Below are 10,884 nucleotides of genomic sequence, written 5' to 3'. Positions count from 1 at the left end.
AGACTACCTTAAATCAAGAACAACAGCCAGGTGTGGTGGCGCATGCCTTTAATCCCAGCACTCAGGAGGCAGAGGCAGGCGGATTTCTAAGTTCGAGGCCAGCCTGGTCTACAAAGTGAGTTCCAGGACAGCCAGGGCTACATAGAGAAACCCTGTCTTCAAAAACCAAAACCAAAACCAAAACCAAAACCAAAACCAAAACCAACAACAACAACAAAAACCCCCAAGAACAATAACAAAAGAGTTAGCAAGATCACTTAGCTGGTAAAAGATGCTTGCTGCCAAGACAGACAATCCAGGTTGAATCCCTAGGACTCATAGGGTAGAAGGACTGAATCTCGAAAATTGTCCTCTGGTCTTTGTATGAATATGCACTGCCCTTCAACAAATATATGAACATATTATTATTTTGGAGAGTCTCACCATTATTCCTGCCTGGTTTGGAACTTACTCCTTAGACCAGGCTGGCCTTGAAGTCACAGACGTTCACCTGCCTCTGCCTCTGCCTCCTGAGTGCTGGAATTAAAGGCATTGCACCATCAGGTCCACCCAAAATAGATATAATTTTAAGAATTAGAAAAAATGAATATTATCAATTAAAATATTGGGAGTGCCAGGAATCGGGAGGCAGAGGCAGGTGTCTCTCTGGGATCTTGGTAAGTTTGAGAGGCTACCCTGATCTACAGAGGAAGTTCTAGGACAACCAGAGCTACACAGAAAACCCTTACCTTGAAAAATCTATCGATCTATCGATCTATCTATCATAATATATGATCAATATAAATATCACACATATACACACGATAGTTAATGTCCCTTCTCCTTCTCTTCTTCCTTCTTTTGGAGTTGGGGTTTTATGTTGTCCATGCTGGCTTGGAATTTGCTATGTAGCCCAGGATGTCCTTGAACAACTTTTTTTGTTTTGTTTTGAGACAAGTTCTAAAATGTACCCCTGGCTGTCCTGAAACTCCTTATGTAGACCAGGGTGGCCTCAAGCTCACAGAGATCCACCTGTCTCTGTCTCCCAAGATCTGTAATTAAAGACGTGCCACCATGCCCAGCTATGAACTTCTGATTTTCTTGCCTCTACCCCTCAAGGGCTAAGATTGGTAGGCTTGTGCCATGATGCCCACATATCTATCTCTGTATCTCTCCCTCTTATATATAGAGACAGGGTTTCTCTGTATAGCCCTGGCTGTCCTGGAACTCACTTTGTAGACCAGGCTGGCCTCAAACTCAGAAATCTGCCTGCCTCTGCCTCCTGAGTGCTGGGATTAAAGGCGTGCACCACCATGCCCGGCTGCATCTCTCCCTCTTAAGAAAGAGTCTTACTATGTAACTCTGGTTATCCTGGAACTACCTATTCCAGGCTGGCCTCTCATTTTTTTTAAAGCACCCTTTTCATCAGATATGTGCCTAGATATTTAACCCATAGCATTCTATGAAGTATCTCCTTTTAGTTAACATTGGTAAACTCTTGCCATCCATCTCAACTCTCCTGAATTTGTTCCCCTTGAAAAATCCAGGCATGGACGAGAAGTTGTTTAAAAACTTTTTTTTTTTTTTTTTTTTGGTATTTTTTGAGACCGGGTTTCTCTGTATAGCTCTGGCTGTCCTGGAACTCACTTTGTAGACCAGGCTGGCCTCAAACTCAGAAATCTGCCTGCCTCTGCCTCCCAAGTGCTAGGATTAAAGGCATGTGCCACCACCGCCCAGCTTACTTTTTTTTTTTTTAACCTATTTATTTAGTGTGTTTGTGGCGGCGGTGACACTGCAATCCACTAAAGTCAGAGGACATCTTGTGAACTTGTATTGATTCTCTCCTTCAACAGCTTACCTCAGATCATAAGACTTGTGCCTTTCCTCTCAGTCATCTCTCTGTACCGAAGGGTTGGTTTTGAAAGCAGTTCAAACACAATACAACTCTTCTTCCCGGTGCTATCGGGAATTTTGCTCATGTTTTATGCCCTAGTGAGTTCTCCTCCTTATTTGACTTATAAGGGTGTTAACCTCTCTTTCTTCATCGTCCTTGACAATCTGGGAACTCCTTAAGGCTGCTCACAGCCTCTCAGGAACTGCTCCTAATGACTTCTAGGGATCCTGTTCGGCCCCCTGAAGTGCCTTTAATGATTCTTAGAATCACCCTGTTCGCTCCAAGAGCTGCTAATGACCCCAAATTTTCGCTCAAGGGGAGCCGCTTTTAAAAAGCCTCAGGGATATCTTCCTTCAGGATCTGTCCTAATGACCCCCCAGGGCTCCTTCTCCTGGAGCAGATCTTTACCTAACCCGCCTTGCCAGCAGGCGAGGGGCTTCTTAGAGAAGAGAGTCAAACTGAGAGTACTGGGCAAACTTGGACATGCTGGTCACGTTCTCTGAACTCCTTGACTTTAGAAACTTTCCCGGAGGTCTTCCATCGCCTTTATATCTTAGGCAAAGGAGTTACTCCAAGAAAATTAGGCTTATCCTTTCGCTAGAAACATCCTATAACCACCTGCTCGCCCTTCCCCATAACCGGCTAGCCCATTTCAGGGTATTCGCTTCTTTCTACCCAGCTTAACTATGGAGATCTGAGTCAGCCTCTGATAGGCTAACTCTGGATCCAGCCCTGATGCTCAGTGGCCCCAGTCCCCGGAGGCTCAGCGTTTTCTCCTGGCAACAGCTCGAGACGACGCTCATAGGCTAAGCGGACTCGTAGTTCCAGACGCCGAGTCGGTGTAGTGAGTGTTCATTGGTTAGCTGAGGACCTAAAGCCATTCTTGGGTTGGTTGACTATGGGCTCTGTGAGGCTGCGCAGAGTCAGACTTTAAAGGAGGCGGAGCTCTGTCTTTCGCCCTCAAGAAAGACAGTGGGATCGGCGAGTGGCGACAACAGCAATCGGGCCTGAGCCCTGCTAGGGCTTTAGGCTCCAGGTGAGAGCCATCGGGTTTTGGATTCCCCAAGGGGTTGATGCTGCCAAAACCCTTGGCCGTGAGCTCCAGTGGGGGAGGGTGGTGAGGTGGGTCTTTCTGTGCTCTGTGATCGACATGGGGTTTGAGCAATAGAGAAAGGAGCTTCTAAAATAAGTTTTGCGATTGGTTCTTTCCAATCTCTAGTGGCCAATGGGCGTCGGGAGAGGGGGGCGGGCCCACTGGGCCTTATTTTCTTCTTCCTGCGGCCGGGCCTCCCTCGCCTAGGCGGTGGGGCCGGGAGGGGCAGTGTCTGTAAGTGGTGTGTGGGGACACTGGGAACCGGGCTGCCTTTGGAGGGATGCCGCGGGGGTGGCTGCGGGGGCGGAGAGTGCGGGAGTTTCAGGTCACTGTTAGCAACAGCTGCCTTTATGGAGTGCTTACCGGGCCTAGCGTTTAGGGCTCGCTTGCATCATCTAAGTTAATCATACGATCCATCAAGGCAGGGGTTTGGGGTCCCCATTTTGCAGGTGGAGAAACTGAGACTCATCCAGTCCATTCACACAGCCAAGGTGTTAAAAAGTGACAGAGATCAGACCGGTATTCAGAGTTTTCACTCTAGAGCCGAAGGTTTAGCTCCCGGTACTCTTTGCTTTGTTGCTGAAGGCGGACGGGAAGGTGCCCCAGACCAGATTTCCCCAAGGGAATAGATCGCGGGAATGGAACCCTAGAGTTAAAGTAATGGGATGATCCGCTAAAGTGAGCAGAGGATATGAGTTATTCAGCAGTTACTGAGTGCCTACTTTGTGGCGAGCATTGTTCTAGCTTCTGGACACACAAAGATAAACAGAGCTAGAGGCAGATGAAGCAACATTGTGACCACCTTTGAAGCCCAGGGGAGGAGCCCCAGTCTGATATTTATGATACCTTTTTGTAAAAATTTCAAAAGTAGAATATATTGAAAATTTCCTTTTAAAAGGAAAAGTCTCCTAAATTGAATAGGCTTCAAGTTCCTCCACACTTTCAGAGAAGTCTTAGTTCATGTAAGTATTAGAGCTGAGGTAGCAGAAAGTGGTAGAAGATGCTTTAGAGGGGGCACTTTGGATACATTTCCTGGTATGTAAAGCAGGGATAACAGTATATCTTTTATGCAAAGTTAATGAAAAATGCCTAGCCAGAAATCCCTCCCTTGGAGTGGAATGGAAACCCAAGAGTTACCATGACAGGGTTTCTGTTTAATGCCCTGGAGTTTGCCTCCATGCTGCTTCCCAAAACCCATGCTAGGTTGTGGGCAGGTTGTAGGCAGCTTTCTCCTGTATAGTGAGTAGGACTGCCAGTGGCTTTGAGGAAACAGAACTCCTGGGCTGTGAGTGAGGAGGTCCAGTGAAGGACATACCAGTTTTGCTTCTAAACTGGCTCCTTTTTAGCATGCATTGTCTTTTTCTGGTTGTGGCGATTGTGGCGATCTGTTGTATTACCAACACTGGGTTTAGGCTCTGCCCACTTACTTGAGGACCTCATCCAAAAATGTCTATGTATTTTCTCCCGGCAGTTGGGGAGTGTGCCCTGTATTGCCAGCTCATTGCCTGCTTTCAGTGCAGTTGAGCCATCGGAGTTCATTGAGTACTGCTGAAACCATTTTGATTTAGATAGAAGAGTTTCCCTTCAGTGTTTTAAACTCCTAACATACTGTTACTATCAAAGTACTTTTAAAACTTGAACCCCCTGAAGCCTTAGAGTCTGCAGCTAAGTGACTTCTCAGTGGTTTAGAATCTTGTGATGCCGTGCTCCAGAAAACAGCCCATAGGAAGCTTTTTAGAAGCTCTGGCTGTCCTAGAACTCATTCTGTAAACCAGGTTGACCTGCCTCTGCCTCCTGAGTACTGGGATTAAAGGAGTGTTACCACCACCACATTATTCCCCTTGACCAGGTGTACTCATTGTAGATGTTGGATTACTAACTCTACATCCTGCCTTCTTTCTCCCTCGTGCTGGGCTGCTGGGCATCTTCTGGTTTCCTCGGGTTCTTTTTTTTTTTTTTTTTTTTTTAAAGATTTATTTATTTATTATATGTAAGTACACTGTAGCTGTCTTCAAACAATCCAGAAGAGGGAGTCAGATTTTGTTACGGATGGTTGTGAGCCACCATGTGGTTGCTGGGATTTGAACTCCGAACCTTCGGAAGAGCGGTCGGGTGCTCTTACCCACTGAGCCATCTCACCAGCCCCCTCGGGTTCTTTTTAAACGGAACAGATTCTGCTTGTCCATCTAGTCCATTTAAATAAGCATTGTAGTAGGGGGCAGTTCCTTGTCACTTACTTTTGTTCTCTTAACACTTCAGGTTTTTATCCTAGCAAAATCGGCCTCAAAAACAGAGAAGACAAGATGGCTTCTGAATCAGAAACTTTGAACCCCAGTGCTCGGATCATGACCTTTTACCCCACCATGGAAGAGTTCCGGAACTTCAGCCGCTACATTGCCTACATTGAATCCCAAGGAGCTCATCGGGCTGGGCTAGCCAAGGTAGGGAGCAGGAATGTGAACCTGCTTCGGCAGCCGCTATGAGAATATTTCTGGCCTCTGTAATTGGAAATTAGTGGCGGGCTTGTACTTATTTGCATTGAATTACTGATGCTCCTCTCTCTCCAGTCCAGTCTTCCTTTCACACAGCCTGTGGCAATCATGTTTCCTGAGTCCCTAAAGAGGAAATGGACAGTGGTGCTATTTTTTTTTTTTCTAAGTGAACACCAGGAAAAAACCTGAGTAGTCCTGATCCTTGCTGATAGGATGGTATGCAGGTGGGACAGGAAAGGGACATACAGAGCCAGTGTCCCCAGGCCTGGCCTGGGGCTCCATGGTTTACAGCTTTTACCTGCCACTGGCATTCCCAACACCTGCCCCTCTCATTTTGGTCCCCCCTGCACTGATACAGTTCGGTTTCCCTCAGGGACTTTCTTCAAGGGAGAGACTCACTGGCCAGGCCACATAAGGGTTCTGGTCTCTGTAGTTTGGAGTTGGTTTCTATTCTTCCTATGCACTGAAGTAGGGCCGCCCTCCCGACCCCTAGTCAACCAACCCTTTCTATGTTCAGTCACTCACGAGGTTTTCTGAGTCCCCCACGGTAACGCGATTGCATTTCGGAAGGAACCCTTTCAGACTGATGCGGAAGACTTCCTCTGAGCCAAGGGGAGCTGTCCCGCCGTTTCAGTTTGAATTCCCTGCTGTATGTGTGTACGGGTTCACTTTTTGTTTTTGTTTATCATGGGACTGAAGATTCAGATCTAACACTCTATACCTCTGAGTTAGTTACCTTTTTTGTTTTGTTTTGTTTTGCTTTTGCTTTTGTTTTTGTTTTAGAGCCAGGGTTTCTCTGTAGCTCTGGCAGGCTGGTCTCAGACTTAGATCCACCTGCCTCTGCCACCCAGTGCTGGGATTAAAGGTGTGTGCCACCACGTCCGACTCTGACCTTTTTTTCCCTAGCCCGTTACTCTTTTGATATAGAAAAAGAAAAAGAAAAAAAGAAAAAAATATATACACAAAATCCAAGGATTTCAGTTCCAAAGTTGAGGACTAGTCTTAGACTTTGGTGTCTTTCTTCTCTGAGGCTCCCGTCAGCTGTCTCAGAGAAAATGGCTCGTTCACACAGTAGTAGGCCCTGCAGGGCCCACAGTATAGCTTTACAACACATGGTGAGGGTATAAATTGATATACGTATTAGATTTTATATAAAAGCTGTTTGGGTTTTTATGATGCATATCCATTATTTTCTTTCATAAGAGCCATAATAATTACTGTTTTCTCAGTTTTATGTTAGCCTAGGCGAGTTTAGAGTGGACTAGGTAGTCATGTTGGTCTCAAATAGGAGATAGCCTGGAGTACTAGTACAATGGGTGTCGCCCAGCACTTCTGCTTCCGTTGCTTTGTTTGCAAAAGAACTCTGGGCTGTTCAAGAACCCACTCTTCAATCAGATAAGGCGCCTAGGTTTACAAGTTCTGTTTTGCTTAGGTCACTGAGATTATGGGGTGGGCAGTGTTCTCGTGACAGCGTGACTTCCTGGGTTTGGGGGAGTGTAAGTGAATCAGAGTTACTTTCTGGTAAAATGGACCGCTAGTCTGGACAGTGGCCTACACACTTGTGGGATTCTGACTTGCCCGTTTCTCATCTGCCCCCTTCTCCATGCCTTGTAGGTCGTTCCTCCCAAAGAGTGGAAGCCTCGAACATCCTACGACGATATTGATGATCTAGTCATCCCTGCGCCCATCCAGCAGCTGGTGACTGGCCAGTCTGGCCTCTTCACTCAGTACAACATACAGAAGAAAGCCATGACCGTTCGTGAGTTCCGCAAGATCGCCAATAGCGACAAGTGAGTGGAGATGCTTTGGCGGGGAGGCGGGGGCGTTCCATTTTGTTCTGCTTTGGTTTGGAGACGGGGTTTGGCTGTGGAGCCTAAGCTGCCCTCATCCTTCAAGCGCAGCAGTTAAGGCTCAGCCAGTAGAAATACATCGCCCTCCCTCGCCCCCCCGCCCCCCGACTTAACTTCTAATAAGTTTTTAAACTTTAAGTTTGAGAGAGGGTTTCACTAGGTAGCCCTGGCCAGCCTGGAACTGGGTATACAAACCAGGCTGGCGTTGAACTCATGCCAATGCTTCTGAGCCCTGGGATTAAACGCGTGTACCACCACTTCTGGACGTTTTTATTCACATGTAAGTATGTTTAGGTGCATGTGTGCCGCACATGAGTATAGAGGTCAGAGGACAGCTTTCAGAAGTCAGTTGCCTCCACTCTCTTGTCACGGGTTATGGCGGTCAACCTCAACTCATCAGGCTTGTCGAGGAAGCCCTTTGACCCTCTGAGGCGTCTCTGGCCCTAGCATTGCTTCTTCATCGTTGTCTCACGGAAGAAGGCTGACGCTCAGGCATCCGTCCCCCCTTCTGCTCTTTGTGTGGAAGACTTTCTCCTCACAGTGCTATGTGCTCTGCCACAATCTAAACTTCTTTGTATTATGTTTTAAATATTTAATTAATTTATTTTAATTCATTTAATTATTGTGGTTTTTCGAGACAGGGTTTCTCTGTATAACTCTGGCCTGGAACTCTCTGTGTCCCAGGCATGCCTCTGCCTCCTGAGATCTGGGATTATATAAGTGTGTCTTTTGTTTGTTTTTTGAGACATTGTATCTCTGTGTAGCCCTGGCTGTCCTGGAACTCACTGTGTAGATCAGGCTAGCCTCCAACTTAGAAATCTGCCTGCCTCTGCTTCCCAAGTGCTGGGATTAAAGGCTAGGTGTTTCTTATAATATCCTGGGCTAGCCTCTGCTTCATTGTATAGCCGAGAATAATGTCCTGGTCCCTCGGCCTCTACTTCCCAGTGCTGGAATTACTCTATCTGTGCCCTTTTTTAAATGTACATTTCATTACGTATTTGTGTGGGAGTATGTAAGCATACGTGCATGGCCCTTGTGTGAAAATCAAAAGAACAGCTGTGGGGTCACTTCTCTTTCTCTGGTGTAGGGGTCCCAGGGATCAAATTCAGGTCATCAGACTCAGGGGTAGTGACTTTTACCTGCCAGACAGCGTGCCAGCCTTTGTTGTTATTCTTCTTTTTAAAAATGTTTTATTATTTTCTTTTTCTCTAAAGTGCACTGGTGTTTTATCTGCTTGTATATCTTTGTGAGGATGTTGGATCCTGGAGGTACAGACAATTGTGGTTGCTGGGATTTGAACTCAGGACCTCTGGAAGAGCAGTCAGTGTGCTCTTAACCGCTGAGCCACCTCTCCAGCCTCAGCCGGCCCTTGCTCTTATATAAAGTGACCCTGCTGTTTTCTCATTGCAAGTAGTAATTTTTTTTCTTTTAATTTTAGTGTGTAGGTGTTCTGTCTGCATGTATGTCTGTCCACCATGTGCATGCCTTGTGCATGTGGGGCAGAGAGGAGAGGATGTGGGACCCCCTGACACTGGAGTTACAGGTAGTAGTGAGTCACTTGTTCAGGAGCTGGGAATTTACCCCAGGTCTTCGGCAAGAACAAGCGCTCCTCAACCACTGAGCCATTCATTTCTCTGGTACCAGTAATTTTCTTTTAAAGACTTGTTTTGCCAGCATGGTAGCACACACCTTTAAAATTGAGGCAGACACAGTAAGATCTCTGTGAGTTTTAGGTCACACTGGTCTAGAGAGCAAGTTCAGGTCAGCTTCAACTATGTGTCATATATCTTAAAACATGATCTTATGTTTATTGATATGTGTGTGTCTGTCTGTATCCATACTAGCATGTAGGGACCCTCAAGGCTGGGAGAGGGTGTCAGACCCATCCAGGGGAGCTGGAGAATCACTGTGGGTGACCCAGTGTGGGTGCTGGGAACTAAACTCAAGTCCTCAGCAAGATCAGGACGCCCTCTCGGGCTGAGCATCTCCCTGCCCCAGCTGCAGTATGTCTTTGTTTTTGTCTTTTGTTGTTATTGTTGTTAATGTTTCTTTTTGGTGTTTTGTTTGTTTGTTTGTTTTTTTCTAAATTAAAAAAAATGTTGGTGTTGATGGTACCCAAGGCCTCTTGTATAGACACAGTCTATGTAGCTCCTGCCCCAGCAGTCTGGTGCGTTTTTGACTATGGAAAATTGCATAGTCGTAGAGGAGAGAGTCGGAGGGAGGCCACGGGAGCTGCTTTGGGATCTATCTGTCCCACTCGCTCGTAGGTAAGTGGCGCTGCTCATTTCCATTCCCCTTCTGCCTGCCACAGCGCAGCCGGCTCTGTCTCACCGCTGTCAGGGCACTTGGAATGTGAATGAGCAATTATCACGCCGGTTACAGTGTGCCAGCCCTCCCCATGCCGTCTTGCCCTGTTCTCTTCTTGGTGTCTCTGCTTGTTCGGTGGCTTGCCGCCATTCTGTTCTTGGCTCATCTCATCCACCCCGCATTGAACGGAGGGCCTCTTGCTCCGGGCATTGTGCTCTGCTCTCCTACTCATCCTCCCCGAGTCTCCCCAGCCTGAGGGGCCACGGGGATCCCTTCCTTTCCCCTTCCTCACTCCCTGAGTCTTGCTGGTTCACCTATTCTGATCTCAGCCTGGCAGCTGGAGCGGAACCTCCATTGCAAGCCCCTGGGCAGGTGCAGCGTACTTTACTGTCATATCCCTCCTCCGTGTCCTCTGCTCTTCTGCCTTCTCTTGTTTCTTGTCACTAGACTAACCGAGATCTTACGGGTGTGTTCATAACCCTTAAAACACCTGCAGCGCTGGCCAGCGAGTGAATTTATGCAAATGTCTGTCTGTGGAAGTGTGACGTGCTCTGTGGATGAAAGTCTGAGCCATCCTTTTACGGCTGCTCTCAGCTGTGCCCTGTACCAAGCTTGCCTGCTTGTTTTCCGAGTGGGGGCCCCCTCAGGGCTTCATCATCCTCTCTCATCTCTCTCTTTGAGAAAACTTTTGTTATTTTCGGAGGTATGTATATGCAGTACACGCATAGCTGGTGCCTGCGGAGACCAAAAGAGGACATCAGAACGCTTGAGACTAGAGCTACAGGCATGAGCGACCATGTGGGTGCTGGGAATCTAGAAGAGTAGCCAGTGCTCTTAATTGTTGAGCCATGTCTCCAGCCTCCTGTCTTCTCTGCTGTGAGCACGTTAGTTTTTTTCCTTGTTTGTTTGTTTGTTTGGTTGGTTGTTTCTGAGACAGGGTTTCTCTGTGTAGCCCTGGCTGTCCTGGAACTCACTGAAATCCACTGCCTCTGCTGCTCTAGTGTTGGGATTCAAGGTGTGGGCCACCCCTGACCCAACTTACTCTTTTCCTTTTTTATATAATTTTTATGTTAAATCACACAGATTATCCCCTCCACCCTGGTATCCTTTTTAAAAAAATACTATTTATCTACTTTTTTTGTGTGCATGTAGGGCCTCATGCAAGCCATTACTAAAATGAGCTCCATTGCCACCCACCACCCTGATATATAAAAAGCTTTTTTTGCCCCTAATTTCTGTTGTTGCTAAGTATTTTTCTCCAAATACTGT

At 46.9% G+C, this 10,884-nt stretch overlaps 1 protein-coding gene across 5 annotated transcripts in view; it reads left to right on the top strand.

The window, feature by feature from the left end:
- Positions 1–2,711: 2,711 nt before the first annotated feature.
- The window catches only part of Kdm4a (lysine (K)-specific demethylase 4A), a 43,134-nt gene continuing 34,961 nt past the window's right edge, over positions 2,712–10,884 (top strand). For 2 of the 5 annotated variants that reach the window (NM_001161823.1, NM_172382.2), the window contains exons 1-3: positions 2,759–2,909; positions 5,226–5,407; positions 7,073–7,248. In NM_001161823.1, coding sequence (NP_001155295.1) covers positions 5,270–5,407; positions 7,073–7,248 — 314 coding nt within the window. In that variant the 5' untranslated portion in view covers positions 2,759–2,909; positions 5,226–5,269. Of the gene's footprint in view, positions 2,910–3,096; positions 3,201–5,225; positions 5,408–7,072; positions 7,249–10,884 lie in introns of those variants that run through there. The other 3 variants (XR_003954917.1, XR_003954916.1, XM_006503010.2) reach the window with 3 other exon arrangements.

This window comes from Mus musculus, chromosome 4 (genome assembly GCF_000001635.26).
Source record: "Mus musculus strain C57BL/6J chromosome 4, GRCm38.p6 C57BL/6J".
Lineage (NCBI taxonomy): Eukaryota > Metazoa > Chordata > Mammalia > Rodentia > Muridae > Mus > Mus musculus.
The sequence above is the reverse complement of the archived record's forward strand: the minus strand, read 5'-3'. Positions and strand labels throughout refer to the sequence as shown.